The following is a 16,752-nucleotide window of genomic DNA, read 5'->3' as shown; positions in this document are numbered from 1 at the left end:
GACTGTAGCTTTCTTAATTGTTTTTAATGTAATAGTATATCTTTGTACCAAATATAGATTTATTTTGGCATATCCATTTTGAAGATTTTTTTAGCAGAAGTTTTTTACACTTACAACTGCATCCAAAGCCAGACGTTGAAAGTGTTTTGCTCTGCAATAACTTGAACTGCAAATATTTAATCAACTGAGAGAATATGTGATATTTACAATGCAGACGTGAGTTATGACTCTTAGTCTGCGTATAATTTTCCTTTAGACTTCCATAGTGATACCAGATGTTAATAGTCTAAGAAAGCTATTATATCACATTTGTGGCTCATATAATTGAAGTACTTACCTATAACAAGAAAGCCGAATGTGTTAACAAGATTATGTTTAACCTTATAATATATACTTATTTTAGACGTGTCACCTATTATTATGCCCACTGAAAGTGGTCATGAATCATTCCTTAGTATAACATGATGTCTGTCAGTCATTTTTTTTAAGTTCTACAATCTCTGATTCTCCAAAAATATACAATTTTATTATTCTTAGTCTTCAACAAAATAAAGTAAATAGTACATGTTACTTTTTAATTTATATACTTAGAGTATTTATAGTATTTAATTTAATTTTATAAAGAACTAATCAATTGCATTCCTTTTGTTTATATACAGAGGAGGATAAATTCCGTGTTGATCGTGTTACTTTCAATGACATCGACTTTGAATTCTGCTGCTTCCAACCACTAAAAAAAAGAACACACTTATTAGATCACATGTTTATAAGAACAAGCTTAAAATACATTCATAATAAGTTAAAATATAATATTCAATAATTTTCAACCCAAACTAACTCAAACATTCTAATGTGGTTAGTATTATTAATATGCAACAGACACCAACACCAAAGAACAAAGAACGTGAACAATTCAGTAACGATCCCAATTGCTTGTGTGAAAATATTTGGATTTTTCTGCTAGTTATATTCCCCTTCGTGTAGACCAACTTTTTCAATTTCATCATCGGATAATGATTTTATACCCCTTATACTTAAAAACAAGTAAGAAAGCTACAGCCGAGTGTGCTCGACTGTAAAATACCCGCTACCCATTTTGAATAAAAGAAATATATTTTGCAATATTATTCTCAAAATATACCAAAAATACTACAACAATACTAAACAAGTCAGTCGAGTGTGCTTGACTGTGAGATACCCGCTACGCATTTTGAATAAAAGCAAAATATTTTGCTAAATTATTCTCAAAATATACCAAAAATACTACAACAATACTAAACAAGAAAGAAAGCTAAAGTCGAGTGTGCTCGACTGTGAGATGCGCGCTACCCATTTTGAATATATGCAAAATATTCCGGTATTTATTTTCAAAATATACAAAAAATGCAAAAAATACTAAAAAAAAATATACCAAATTGTATATTTGGTATGTCGATATAGTGCCGTATTCAAAATATACCATAGACGGCACAATATACCAGATTGTCAGCCATAGCAACTAAGACCCCCTAGTAAGTAGGCGTTTTTGCCCATACAAAAGTATTTCTTTAATAACTTCGACCATTTTTATCTGATCGCAACTAAATTTTTAGGAATCGTAACTACTATAGTTGTTATTGTATATACCAAAATTCGACTTTAGCATGTTATTTGATTTTTATGGATTTGCGGGGGCTGAAGTGGGCGTGGCAAAAATTTGAAACAAACTTGATCTGCGTGCAAACATAACAAATGCTGTCGTAAAAAACTTATAGCTCTATCTCGTATAGTCTCTAAGATCCAGTGTTTCATACGGACGGACGGACAGACGGACAGACGGACATGGCTAGATCGTCTCGGCTGTTGATGCTGATCAGGAATATATATACTTTATAGGGTCTCCTTCTACCAGTTACATACATTCTACCCTATGGGTAGCGGGTATAAAAAATAAAGAACAATAATAATAACAACAAAACAATTGCCTAGCCCAGCTACAAAATTTAAGATTCAAATAGTTTTTTGTTTCTTTCGTCGGTTTCTTTAGCTCTAGAAATACTTACCTATTTGCTAATTGCTTAAGAACACTACGCTTTAGCACAAACAATATGAATATGAGAATACCCTGACCACAATTGATGTAATCAAAAAGTAAAAATATTCTTTTGAGAACGCCATCAGATTGTGCAAAATACGAAAGTATCTCGAAAGTCCAAGGAACTCCCATAACAATGAAAAGTCGGGAAAATAAACCATACCTAAAAAAAACAGGAAAAATGTACAAATTAAATTCAATAACAATTGGTTGATGTTTTCATCTCTTCTTACTCCTTCCTCGACTGGACACGTTGATTGCGTGATAGTCGCCCTTGGAAATTCTTCATCTCATCCATCACTTTGAAAATTCTAATCGCCTAAAAAGTAGTCAATTAGAATTTGTTATTTCAATTTCGTTAATAATAACTTATTAACTCACCGTCATGGCAAACATTGTCGTATTGAAAATAATTTGTATTGACATAGGCCCATAATAATAGAGCATTGCAGACCAATCATGGGCTGTGGGGAATTATTTATTGATTCAGAGTGAGATCAGAGTTAATCATTTAGAGTTGTTGATCTACTCACTTTTGACCCAGCAGGAGTATATTCCCACTCCTGGCATCCAAGGTAGTTCATCCATATCATTTGGATCCAAAGTGCTATCAATAATAAATATAATTAGGGTTAAAGCAGCCGCAGATGTCCAGACAATTATGCTATAGATGGTGAACCGATATGCGACTGTATAATCTTCGTTATAGTTGGTGCCCCGAAAGCTCTTCCACAAATCGAAGCTTATAACACTGAGCCAATGAAATGTCGACATTACAGCAAAGTATCCAACGTAACCTGATCGAAAAATCCTATTCTAAATAATGATTTAAGTATAAATATGCAAATATATCTTACCAATTGCTTTGCATTGGTTTTCCGACATAGACGAAGCAAAAATGTTGTTGAAAAGTAGTAACAAAAAAGCCACTACCAACATGAACAAGTAACAAATGAAACAAATTCCATGAAGATTTCGTAATTTTGGCAATCCCATATAGACAGCGATCGTAAAAACGGAGCAAACAATACTCAGTATAAGCACTGAAAAAAAAAGGAAACTTTTCAATAACAAAAATCAAATACAAACATGAGATTAGCATACGCGTTACGCTTGGCCATATAGTTCGCGGATCTGGGCAAAATTGTGGAATCAGTTGGATCCTTGATTCGTTACCAAATCGCTGAGGCTGTAGACAATATTGATTTTTGGATCGGTGGTTACTTGAATTATCTGATACAAATAGGTATGAGATATTTCCATTCTTAAAATAAAATAATGTTATTATTGCATTGCTTTACAATTTACAGTTTCTAAACCACACCTCCAGCAGTTTCCATGTGTATTGACCGTTAATACTGATATGCTCTGAGCAAGGCACCGGAAGATCTCTTTGTATGATTAAGTCATCGGAGACTGGCATCTTCATTTCGGTGCCATCCCTCCAAACGAAATCCACAAAGCCATCAAAGTCATATAACTCCGGAATATCCTCGCTGCATCTACGCTCGTCGGCAACGAGCTTCTGGTTCTTGGGACAACAGTATCGTATGCAAGTGCCTAAGCGACAAGCACAACCGCGCAGATGCCTTGAAACCTTCTCGGAGTCTCCGTCCATACGAATCTCGTAATCATATTCACCAGTTAGTTCCGGTGGAATTATGATATTTTGATACTTGTACGAACCATTTGGTAACTTCTGGTCTTCCGACAATCTCACTGTGTCATAGTAATCACAATCGGGTATATCGGCATTGATGCCGGTTAGAGCAATCATTAATAATAATATCCACATGGCGTATACGAAATGTTGTTCTGCAATGCTGCATGATTCAAAAAAGAATTGATAAGCAATCATAAATACATGAATATTTACCAAATCATGAGTGAGTATAACAAATGTTGATTAACTTTCTAAGAAAATACAAAATTATATATGGATGAGGATATGTGATTCAACCGACATTCTGATCCATTCTGTTTTTGTTTTAGATAAAGATTATTTATAGAAATATGGGGAATTCTTTGATGGAGTTTGTCGCTTGCGACCGTCTTTATGGCGGAAAAAAACATAAACTAAAACAGTTTTAAAATTAATTGAAGGTTATTCTTAAAGGTTATTCTTAAAATTCCAAAACCATTCTTAGCTTTAATTAAAGTACTAATCTAGAGCTATAAAAATAACCATTTCTTATTTTTATACCCGCTACCCATAGGGTAGAAGGGTATTATAACTTTGTGCCGGCAGGAAATGTATGTAACAGGTAGAAGGAGGCATCTCCGACCCTATAAAGTATATATATTATTAATCAGCGTCAACAGCCGAGACGATCTAGCCATGTCCGTCCGTCCGTATGAAACACTGGATCTCAGAGACTATAAGAGATAGAGCTATAATTTTTTTTTCGACAGCATTTGTTATGTTTGCACGCAGATAAAGTTTGTTTCAAATTTTTGCCACGCCCACTTCCGCCCCCGCAAATCAAAAAAATGTTGGTATATACAATAACTACTACAGTAGGTATTATTCCTGAAAATTTGGTTGCGATCAGATAAAAATTGTGGAAGTTATTAAAGAAATACTTTTGTATGGGCAAAATCGCCTACTTACTAGGGGTCTGAGTTGCTTTGGCTGACAATCTGGTATATTGTGCCGTCTATGGTGTATTTTGAATGGTGTACTGTATCGAATATACCAAACATACCATTTGGCATATTTTTAGTATTTTTGGTATTTTCGGTATATTTTTAAAATAATACTGCTATATTTTACCTTTATTAAAAATGGGTAGCGGGTATCTCACAGTCGAGCACACTCGACTGTAACTTTCTTACTTGTTAACATTGTGTCAGTTTATGTTTTTTTTCCCATATGCAATTTTATTCCAGCGAATTTGTTTGTATATAAATTCGAACTGGTATGAAGGGTACAAAATTAAGACCGGAATTACATGGAAACGATTTATATCGCTTCCCAATGCACAACATTATCGGATCTTTCGAGCCAACTGATGTTAAGTAAAACACCTTCAATTTCAAATAACAGATTTATATGAAGTGATTTATTATTTTCGGAAAGTAGTTAACGTGCTCAGCAAGTAGTTTAAACTCGTTAAAAGTAATACACCGGCAAACTAACTAGTTTTTTTTTTGTGGTAGTTATTTATTGTCACTTACTCACAGTATTACACAGTTTTTAAATTTGTAGTATCAATGCACTAGATAGAAATTTCAAGGTTAAGATATTGAATTGTATTCACGGGAATCATCACTTCACTCTAAATTTAGGGGTGATACGGTTTCCCCTTTTGCTGATTTACTGATCAGTAAAACCGAATCGAAAAACGCGCCAAACTGGGATCACGTCTGGTCACTTCGACTGCTGGTATATAATTGAAATGCGAATAACATTCAGAACAACATCGAGTGACCAGCTGATTCACGCTGCAACCCGATGCTGTTATCACTGCAAGTTAAATGACACTTATCTGAATACTTATACATAATATTTATATATTTAGTCTTGACCCACAGCTTATAAACATAATTATTGCAATGCATATGGTCGGCTAATGAAGATATGGCTGCCTCTTAGCATTTACCGGGCTTTGTTACTTCGGTCAGTGAGTGAGTAAGTCAAGTCAAAGAACTGTATGTAAATATACATATGGGTAATTTCATGAATTCCGTCCGAGCTCTTTACAGTGAAAATAACATAAACTGAAACAATTTTAAAAATAAATGAATGTTATTCTTAAAGCTTTAGATAAGCACTATATTTAGAGTTAAGATTGATTTTAGAAACTTGTTCTGTTTTACGATAAAATATATAAATTCATTCATTTTTATAACCGGTACCCATAGGGTAAAAGGGTATTATAACTTTGTGCCGGAAGGAAATGTATGTAACAGGTAGAAGGAGGCATCTCCGCCCCTATAAAGTAAATATATTCTTGATCAGCGTCAACAGCCGAGACGATCTAGCCAAGTCCGTGTGTGTGTCTGTCCGTCCGTCCGTATGAAACATTGGATCTCAGAGACTATAAGAGATAGAGCTATATATTATTTTTATAATATAATAATTTCGACAGTATTTGTTATGTTTGCACGCAGATCAAATTTGTTTCAATTTTTTGGCACGCCCACTTCCGCCCCCGCAAATCAAAAATCGAATAACAAGCGTAATTTTAAAGCTAGAGTTGTTTGGTATATACAATAACTACTACAGTAGTTATTATTCCTCAAAATTTGGTTGCCATCAGATAAAAATTGTGGAAGTTATTAAAGAAATACTTTTGTATGGGCAAAATCGTCTACTTACTAGGGGTCTTAGTTGCCTTGGCTGGCAATCTGGTATATTGTGCCGTCTATAGTATATTTTGAATACGATATACCAAATATACCATTCGGTATATTTTTAGTATTTTTGCAGTATAATAGGTATATTTTGGGAAAAATACCGCAAAATATATTTCTTTTATTCAAAATGGTTTGCGGGTATCTCACAGTCGAGCACACTCGACTGTAACTTTCTTTCTTGTTTAAGTTGCTGAAATAAATAGTATAAATCAGGTGTGTTTAATTAAATATTTGTAATTTAATTCGCATTGTTCTTTCATTGTTTGATAAATGTTCTTAAATAAATTATATTTAACATAAGTCCACATATAATATATTCTTTGCTGTACAATCTTTTATTTCAAACATTTCTTTCCGCTGCATACTTAAAAAATGTCACTTTGACTTTAAATCGAAATATGTATGTTATATCCCAGTTGTGTAACATTTGGTATCTAGCATCTCTCTCTAACATAATTAAGTAGCGGCGTGTTGGCGTTGTCGGATTCAGTTTCAGGTTTCAGGTTTAAGAGCGCCATAAAGTTCGGGACATGCTTATCAAAAGTGTTTTGTTTGCACTTTTTAATTTAGTGCAGTTTAGCTGCCAAATCAAATTGCGATAAGAAACGCATAAAACTTGGCCTCCACTCGACTCGATTCGACTTCGAGTTCGCTTCGACTTCACTTTGCTTGGGTTCCATGTGTGCTTCGCCAAACTAAGCCAAGTGCAATAATTCAAAGAGTATTCCACTTCCCCTCATTCTTTGTTTCACAGTCTCAACCACCCTCAAGAGAAGAGAGAGAGAGAGCAAACGAAAGTCTCACAGTTGGATTTATTTTTTAAAATGCCGCAGGGATCGATTATTACCGTTCAAATTCGCATAAAACGTGCGCGTTGCTAAAGCGATTTTAAACTCGTCGTAGACAGACAGTGTTTGGCATTGGGATTGAAAATTGACATAGAAAAAAAAAAAGAAACAGAGCAGCAATCGCAATTGGAATCGCAAAACGACAATCGACAACCGTAGTGAGCATATGTGCTCCTATGGGAAGGGATCTAGAATCTAGAGTATAGAAGTAGAAGTATATATTCTTTTGGGGGTAGGCAATAATTTAAGGAATTTGAAGTCAATTCAAAGTCGCATTGAATTCTTTGCACAGTCTGCGAATTCGCGATATGAATCTCAATAAAAATGCATTTAAAATGTTGACAAAAGGATCTGAGTACACTTCATTTTCTCTTCAATTGCCTCAGCTTACTTTTCGGGGCCCAGAAAAAAGGTTTTGCACGCAATTTGGCCGTAACTCAACTACAGCTGAGTCCGCAACCTGTTCATAAATTTCCAAATTATTCAAATACTTAATTTGAAACGAATTTTCCCAAAACATATTGCACAATTGAGACTTGTGAATATAGCACAAGAAAATAAAGATTTCTTATCCAAAAAAAAAAAAGGTCTTTATTATGGCGCCTATGCTAACAGTTAAGATCTGTGTAGTTGCGATTATTATGATGGTATTGTTAATATTATGACACTTATTATAAGGCTGAGAATCTCATGCTGTGAGAACATCTTGTACAGTTAGCCACCGAATGATGATTTTCTGAGAAAGGTCAACTGCACACAAAATAATGTCATAAATTTCAGTCCGAAAGAAATGCCCAGAGACACCTGCCAGAGAAAGGAGCAGAAGAGAGAGAGGGGGAAAAGAGAATATACCTGAACAGCAAGGCAACAAGTTCCTTGAGAAGTTGATTAAAGTTGATCGACTGAACTGAATCTCATTTGTGATTCAGTTTTGCAAGATGACAACATCAAAGTCGATAGTCGAGAGTCAAAGTCAGTGGAAAACTTGTTCGATGGTTGGTTGGATGGTTGCAAGTGCTGGGTAATTATGTTGAACAATGAGCAACAATTCCAGTTGCAGCAGTTCCAATTAGTCACATTACACGACCAAAGGCAAAAACATGTCCCGCACCATAAATGGTCAATAGAATGATACAACCCACAGCAAACGGCGAACAGCAAACAGCGACAACAACAACAACAGATAAACACAGGTAAAACTGATTGAATTGAAGATGAACATGAAGGTGAAGAGCAGGAAGAAGTCGCAGGCAAAACTTCAGTTAAAGATCTTAACATTGCACTAAAGAGTTTCATAAAAAAAATGATGTAACTTTTGGGTTATTGAGAGTAGAAATTATTTAGAATTCAAATTTAAGTTTTTTATTTGTATCTTCTTTTTTAACGCGCTGTTAAATAAGAATAGATAGGCCCACGTTTACGGACTTTTTCTTTCTCAATTAAAGTGCTCTAGAAATAAAAAAATTCAAACATTAAATTATAATGTAATATATACATTTTTATTAAATGTTGCTTATATTTTCTATACTAAAGTAAAATAAATTTCCATTGAATATAATTCTACATTTTATATTTATACTTCGAATGCTGTCTTTAAAAGCATTGTCGGATAAATGAAGATAATCAGTTAATAACTATACTTTTAATATAGAACGACTCAAATTTTTGTATTAATTTCCTATCATGTTTCTTACATTGTTTTTCTACATTTTTTTCAACTGTTTATGAAATTTTGTAATATAAACTTAAGTTCACTTATGAAATGTTCATATATTGAAAATTAGGTTTAAGAATAAAGATATATACATATATTAAAAACATGTATTGAATATTACTTCTCTACTATTTATGAATATAAATAAGTTCTAGATGTTTACTGCTATATTTTCTTCATATTTTAATTTCCAATCGTGTAGATAAAACACCTCGATCAACTCCACTTTACCAATCACAATCCAGCTAATGCCATTTGACAAGCATTATGACAGTTTATTAGCCCCGCTGATGGTGATGATGACGATGATTGGCAGTCAGACTGGATCCATAGCGATCCAAATGCAGTTCGTCTCACTAATTGAATGCAATTAAAAAGGAAATTAAAATTTAAATTACAGAGCTGCGGCTAGGCACGTGTCCATCGCTGGACGCCAGTTTTAGACGTTTCCTTCTTCTCTGTCTCCCGTCTTTGTCGCTGTCTCCGTCTCGGTCTGGCAAAGAGAATCCCTAGATGGCTCGATCACGCCAATCAGCTTATAAGGATGCCAGCGATCATACGTGGAATTCTATTTTAATTTATGGAAACTCTCTAGCCGCCCCAACGTACGCACTTTCAGCCCAATTTGGCCAACAATTGAAATGGAGCTACTTCGATGTTACGATGCAGATCGTGATTGATAACTCTGAAGAGTTATCTTGCAGGATCTGCTCATTAAAGTTTGCTGTTTAGCTTATCTATACAAGATATCAACAGAATGTAGAATGCGTTCTGCATTCTCACTTTTTAAGGAAGTTTCTCCATAATAGACTCATTAGGCGAAACTCACATCCTGAACCTGACTACTAATTTTGCTTAAATTAAGTCTATAGTTCCTATGGAGTCATATCTCAAGATCCGTGCATCTGAATCCAATATTGATAGTGTTTTTTTTAAGCAAATTCCGTTGAATTCAGCGCTTGCAGAGATAATTATGATTACCTATTTAGCATATCTATAAACTATGAAGATAAAGCATTAATTCCTTGCCATATATTTATTATAGTCTATTACTTTCTATGCGATATACCGAAACTTATCCCATTACACTACAACCAAATCCTGAACCCCACTATGAATTTCCTTTAAATTTGGCAGACAGTTTCTATGATTTTATATCTGAAGATTCGTGCATATGAATCCAATATCAATAATGTTTTTTAGGCCGTTTCCGCTGAACTCCGAGATTCGAGGATCAGTTCAATATGATTACCTATTTAGCATATCTTTAAACTATCATGAAAGTAAAAAGCATTATTTTTTGCTAAGTGTATATTGTCCTCTATAACTTTCATGCAATTTCCCGAAATTAACCTCATTGTACTGAATTCAAATCCTGAACCTTATTATAAAATTTTCCTAAATTTAGCAGACAGTTTCTATGACATCATATCTAAAGATTTGTTGACTTCCATCTCATAGCGCTAGAGTTTTATAAGCACTTTTCTGATGAGATCGGCAATATAAACCAAGACTATAGAATGCTAGACAAATTATTTTCTTACAAAATATATATTCTATTCTATAATTTTTCCATAAATTTCCCAAAACTAACGTCATTATACTAGAACCACATCCTGAACCTCACTATGAATTTCCTTTAAATTCAGCAGACAGTTTCTTAAACTTCGTATCTGAAGATTCGTTTACCTAAATCACACTTCGATAGTGTTTTATTAACTTCGTTTCCGCTGCCACTGTTGATGATCTAAACTTTGGTATATCAGAGATCTTTTACCTGCCTGCAAGCAAATTTCTGATGAATGAAAACATCTCTTTTGGGCGCGACAATTAACAAGTCTAGGGAACAGCTCAGCTCTCTTGGCTAACGATGATGGTTTCATGTTGATTCCACTTTGATTTCAATCTTGTCTCAGCACGCGCTCTGAATTTCACCTACCGAAAAAACCAAAGAAACGAGAAAAAAAAGGTTTTCATTCACTTTTCTCGAGATTTCAATTACTCCCGCACCTTTTTCGACTCCTTCTCTTAATTTCTATCTTAAATTCTGTTTCATTTATGATGCGTCTTTTCTCTCTGCGTTTTTTATTTGACTTTTTTTCTGTTGTTGTTTCTGAGATGCTATCAACTTCCATAGCAAATAGCGCGACGTTGCACGTGCCTCAAATTTTAAAATACTCGCTTGGATTTTATGAATGAAACAACGTGAGGCGCAAAACTCTTTGGGATACCTTTAAATACAAATTTCATTAATACAAAACCACTCGGAGCGTTGAAGTTATCAAACAGGAAACTGCGTTCGTCTTCTTCTAACTAACTCGTAGTTGTCCTTCTCCTTCATCTTCATCCTCTCATCCCCTTTCCTACCCTGACTCTTTGCTTGTATCTCAGCTTCTCAGCTATGATTTATTACTGCCAATAAATTGAGTTCCCTGTGTGTATTGCTTGCTTTATTTCACGCTCTAATTTTTTTGATAAAAGCTACAGCATTTCTGGTAGCAGATGGAAAACTCCCAACACAACTTACAACATACGTATTATATTCGTGCAACACATACAACAAGCATTTGCCACACGCATTATTTCTGCATAATTTTCCAATATTTTATATGACAGCCATAAAAATTGTCAGCACAATTAGAAGCAGGTTGCAAATTATCCAATGCCACTTGTTTCCTGATACAGCCTGCTATCGATATATCATAAAGTGGAGCGAATTATTTCTTGTCTGGAATAACGAGTGCAAATAAATTTGAAAAATTTCTGCGAATTTTTTTCGACTTAAGTGAGTTTTTGGTAAGGTCGTATGCGAATTTCATTGAATTGTATTTTTGTATTTCTTAATTTAAATTGGCATGTTATTAATGGCAATAAGTTTATAAATGTGTTGCTTTAACAGAACTCGTTTTTAAAGCAGGCAAGAACGAACTCGTCTCAAAATTAATTTATGTTTTAATGAACTTGTATTTGAAGTATTTTGTATTTAATAAACTTATGTTTATGCTAATATTATTTTATTTTTCTTTTAATTACTAATATTAACGAAATTTATTCTTTTTTATATAGGATTTAATTCGTTTCATTTTTTTACCATCTTAATTTTATGTTTTAAGGAATTCATTTCAATAAACTAATTTCCCTTTGCTTCGATAACTTTTTTTAGCCACGGTTCTCTATTATCAACACTTTTCTCCTTAGCTGCTTTATAATCTTTAATTACTTCAACATTATTAATAGTTCTCTATTAAAGTATGCCAAAATATATTCATTAGTGCATTACTTTAATATACCTTTAATTACTGATAATAGTGAAAACTAAATTCCTTTCATCTTTATACATTAAATTTCTTCTCAGATTGTATTTAATCTTTATTTACTTTTTCATTTACATCACTTCTATACATATGTATATTAAAATATGTTCATGGTTGAATTATTTTTACTTTTATTTACTAATATTCGGAAAAACAATAACTCATTTCTAGAATTGTGTTCTTTTCTTCTCTTCTCACATAATCTTTTGTTCTTAGGATATTCCTCTCAGAAAACAAAGTTCCCACTCAGTGTTTATTTAATCTTAATTTTCTTTTTCATTTATTCTTCTTATGCTTGCGTTATTATACTTTAATTTAAATTACTTATAATACAAAAACAAAATTATTTATTCCTAAAGACTCTAAATTCCTTTCTTTTTTTTAGTTAGTATAATCTATTCTTAGGACATTCCTAGTAATAAACGAAGTTCCCTCTTTGAGTTTATTTAATTATGGTTTCCTTCAACATTTATAATATGACAAGATATCTTTTTGCTTGCATTCTTTCATTTCTATAGCTAGTATAATATATTCTCAGGACATTCCTCCCAATAAACACAGTTCCCTCTTAGGTCTTTGGTCTTTGTTTCCATCGTTCATTTATAATAGTTGCCCATTAAAATATGCCAAAATATTATTATGTTTATCTTGTTTGTCTGCTAATCAAGCGGACCAAAAAGGGTTGCCAGAGAGAGTGGAAGAAGAGAGAGCGAGTTGTGTGTTCGCATATTACCCGAGCGTAATATCGTTCTCTGGGGAGCATTAAGCGCTCTAATGCTTCTCTCATTTCGAACAATGCGAACCATCATAACTCATCTCGAACAAAGGTCATTTGTTATGTTCCAGCTGAAATCGCCCCAAAAACTCAACTTTGGCCCGTGACGAAAGTGTCGCATATTTGAGCCAAGTTCCCAAAGACATGTGTGGAGAAGTTTTGAGGAGGGGAATTGTTCCGAAATAGTTCTGGGGTTAGATACCAATATGCAATCGCCGTTGACAAATGATATGACCAAGAAATGAAATTCTGTGATTTATCAAAAGTCAAAAATTATAAAAATTTTGCAACGCTTTGCGAAAAGAGATCTGTGAAAATTAATGATTGTCATTTTGAAGTGAAGAAGGAAAAAGAGTTTAACATTGGATTCCATTCTATTTTTTTTTTTGCTCTGGTTCAATGCACCGTTAGACATGTGTGTGGGCGTTCGAAGCGAGGGGGCGTGGTAGCAGCTGTTTCAGCCGCATTTTTTTTTTTTTGCCTTGGCCTCTGTCCGCTTGGACATTCGTATCGATTTTTTAGTCAGACGCCGTCGCAAACGTGACAAGCATTGCGAATGCGATTGCAGAGGGCAAGGACGAGCTGAAGGGGATGGTGAGGGGGAGGTAAAGTGAACCTGTAAATAGACGGCATGTGTTTGGCCAAAAGTGACACTGCTTAAAGTTCAAAGTGTCTGCGAAATTAGTTCATAATTATGAAACTTTACTTGCGTCTCAAGACGTCAGACTGTCTGCACTTTGAGTACGCTTATTCATACTTGTATTCACACTCACACACTCACTAGCGTACTCGCATTCATTCTTAAGTGCGGACATGCTGCGAACATTTATCTTAATTGCCATTCAATTGGGGGGACACCTCAGCAGGCAGCTTCTGCTTCAGCCACGCATTCAATTTGCATACACGCGATGTCGGCATTTTGCCACCAGAAGTTGCCTCCAACTTCAGCTGCAACTGCCACTGCAACTCCGCTGGTCGTGTGTCTACCAAATTCCACACACTTCTGCTTCGGGCTGCTGCAATCACCGATGCTCAATGTTTGTGCAACTAATTAACATTTTTAATGGGCAATCCTTGTAGGCATTACAACAAACTGCTGCCTGCCTCTTGCCTCTTTCATCGCCGACAAATGAAGTGAAACAACAGTGTTAATGTCCTCCGCTAAGTGGACCAAAGCATTTGATTTAGAGCGCACTTAACAATCGCTTTACTATCTTTACTCCAGTAAGTGACAATTTAAGACCTGTTTCTACCTGGAATTATCAGAAGATTTATGTTAATTAAGTGACATTATTGAGACATTAGCTAAACTTTACTAACTGCTTATGAAGTTAATTTCCTGCTGTAAATTGTTATTTATGTAATATGGGAAGTTAATTCTGGGAATTAAAATAAATTTGTGAATTTAATTGTAAGCACATGGGGAAGTTTTTTATTGACTTTTCATACATATACACAACTAATGTTGCAAAGACAAAATTTTGTATGTATTAGTACTAACAAAACTGCATCATTTATGTTTAGATAAGAAACGAATATGTATAGATCATTTCTTAAATTACATTAATATTAAAGGTTCTATTGAAAGGTTATTTACAGGATAATCATAAGTTTACTGACTTTTGTACTTGCACCTCTATTGAAAGCGTCTAAAGATTTAAAATTTGCTTCATCAAAACATACAATAAATGCAATATAAACTGATCTTAATCGCTGCATTAAATAGTCGATCGTTTTATTTTTCAGAACGCAATTCCTTAATGCACCAATTATATATAAATGATTATATAATTGAGCCAAATATGGGAATTTCAGCTTTTCAGTTTGTCACTTCTTCATCTCTTCTTTGGGGCGAATTAGCATCTTAACTTCTTTAAGTAACAAATTGTTGTACCAATTATGCAACCAACCTAGATTTGGCCCATATGGTGCATTTAAAGGACTGCATAAGAAACGACAAAAATCTATAATTATGTGTATTCCTTTGAAAATAAAAATTTGCAATATTTACCAAGAAGCACAATTATTGTACCACCAGCCACTTTCATACCAGACTGCGCAATTACCATCACCAGCTTTGTCGTTGTCGTGATCGAATGTTGAGAATTTCATGTTTTTAGAGTTTCTCATGCCATCCTCAATAATAGTTCCATTGAATTCACCCAAACTCAGTGCATATCCATTATCTTCATCAGATATTTTGAAGTCGTCATAACGAGCGTTGTAGGCACTTCTATTCTGGGCAACCAAATGTATGTAAAGTTCGAAACGCTGCAAGCTCATGATACGATGTATTTTCTCTAATCCAAGAAAGAAATCGCTTTCAAAAGAACCGAAACCTTTGCGAAACTTTGCCCAATCCCTATTGAAACTCTCATTTCCCCCAACTCGTTGTTGTATTACGATCCATCCATGTCCAGCTAACTGATTATCGCACAAAACGTTGAATAAACCTATGCCAGAGACATTGAGTTGATGAACTCCTGAATATTGTCCGAAAGGGATGCATGTTTTTGGAGTTAATTTATCAAGTTCAGATTGACATAACTGATTTTCGTTTACTTTATCTATTAGCTTAGTTTCACTTTCTTTTAATTTCAGTTGAATCTTTTTCTGTTCTATTCTATTGTTCTCTGATGTCCTATTTAATTTGTTGATTTTTGATCGACATAACTGAATATCTTTTTCATGGTTTATTAATGTAGATTTACTCTTCTCTAATTCCAACTCAAGTGTTATCTGATGTTCGGTGTTATTTTTAATAATCTCACTTAATCTCTTCATATTTTCATCTTTTTCAATTAATCTAGAACTAACAGATTTTAATTGAACTTGACAATTTTCAAAGTTGGTGGATTTATCTTTTAGTTGTTCTTTTAAATTATTAATAATATTTTGTTGTGAATTAATTTCAGATTCAGATTTATCAACTTTAGTTTGACACATTTGCAAATCGTTTTCCCCCTTTGATTACTTTGTTTTTATACTCATTTAATAGAGCTGCCTCGTTCATGAATTTTTCATGTATTCGTACAATTTCATGATATTTTTCCATAAGATCAGAATTTAATTCACTTATCTGCTTTTCCTTAGTTTCACTTTGTTCTAACTCATTTCTAACCTGTCTAAAATAATTGAGCAAAGGTTTAACAGTTTTATAGTTATGAATGCGGCACTGTTCTTCCATTATTCGGTCTGATTCACACGTCTGATAGGAAGAAAAAGTATACACTTTGAGCATTTTTTATTCGTATTATTATTATATCTTTGATCTCACTTCATCTCCAGTTGTTGTGGCCACCAACAATATTTGAAGGACCATCAGTAATAAAACTCCGTTAAATTGTATTCTGCCCATTTTAAATGTTTCGACTGCCCGCAAAAAAAAATGAATTTGTAACTGAATATTTCGTTAAAGTCACTGAAAATCTGCCGCTCAATAGATCTGAATGAGAGAGGTCAAGTAATGATAACCTAGAGTCTCGGAATAGATTCTCTATCGGCAGAAGAGATTTCAATGTCGGATGAGAAGAGATTTCAAGGTCGGATGATTGTCTGTAAGTTTTTTTAAATTCAAAAAAATAACAAGTTACCGCTATATTTAGCATTTATTTAAAATTGGTAGCGGGTATCTCACAGTCGAGCACACTCGACTATAGCTTTCTTAC

At 33.9% G+C, this 16,752-nt stretch overlaps 2 protein-coding genes across 3 annotated transcripts; both read right to left on the bottom strand.

Annotated features, from left to right (window-relative positions):
* Nucleotides 1-565: 565 nt before the first annotated feature.
* LOC132790805 (G-protein coupled receptor Mth-like) lies at nt 566-5,446 on the bottom strand. Of its 2 annotated transcripts, none has more exons than XM_060799509.1 (9): nt 5,252-5,446; nt 3,399-3,897; nt 3,179-3,338; nt 2,932-3,117; nt 2,608-2,871; nt 2,456-2,538; nt 2,308-2,393; nt 2,043-2,237; nt 566-730 (listed from the first exon to the last, which is right to left on the bottom strand). In XM_060799509.1, the coding sequence occupies exons 2-9, from the start codon at nt 3,867-3,869 to the stop codon at nt 631-633; spliced, it is 1,545 nt and encodes a 514-aa protein (XP_060655492.1). In that variant the 5' UTR covers nt 3,870-3,897; nt 5,252-5,446; the 3' UTR covers nt 566-630. The 2 variants fall into 2 exon arrangements, with proteins under 2 accessions (XP_060655492.1, XP_060655493.1); XM_060799510.1 differs by having other exon boundaries at nt 5,256-5,446.
* Nucleotides 5,447-14,501: 9,055 nt separating this feature from the next.
* Nucleotides 14,502-16,466, bottom strand: LOC132790374 (fibrinogen-like protein 1). The gene is made up of 3 exons (XM_060798871.1): nt 16,362-16,466; nt 15,096-16,292; nt 14,502-15,026 (listed from the first exon to the last, which is right to left on the bottom strand). Exons 2-3 carry the CDS (start codon nt 16,028-16,030, stop codon nt 14,912-14,914), a joined length of 1,050 nt encoding a protein of 349 aa, XP_060654854.1. The 5' UTR covers nt 16,031-16,292; nt 16,362-16,466; the 3' UTR covers nt 14,502-14,911.
* Between the last annotated feature and the right edge of the window lie 286 nt (nt 16,467-16,752).

Source organism: Drosophila nasuta, chromosome 3 (assembly GCF_023558535.2).
Source record: "Drosophila nasuta strain 15112-1781.00 chromosome 3, ASM2355853v1, whole genome shotgun sequence".
NCBI classification, from domain to species: domain Eukaryota; kingdom Metazoa; phylum Arthropoda; class Insecta; order Diptera; family Drosophilidae; genus Drosophila; species Drosophila nasuta.
The sequence above is the reverse complement of the archived record's forward strand: the minus strand, read 5'-3'. Positions and strand labels throughout refer to the sequence as shown.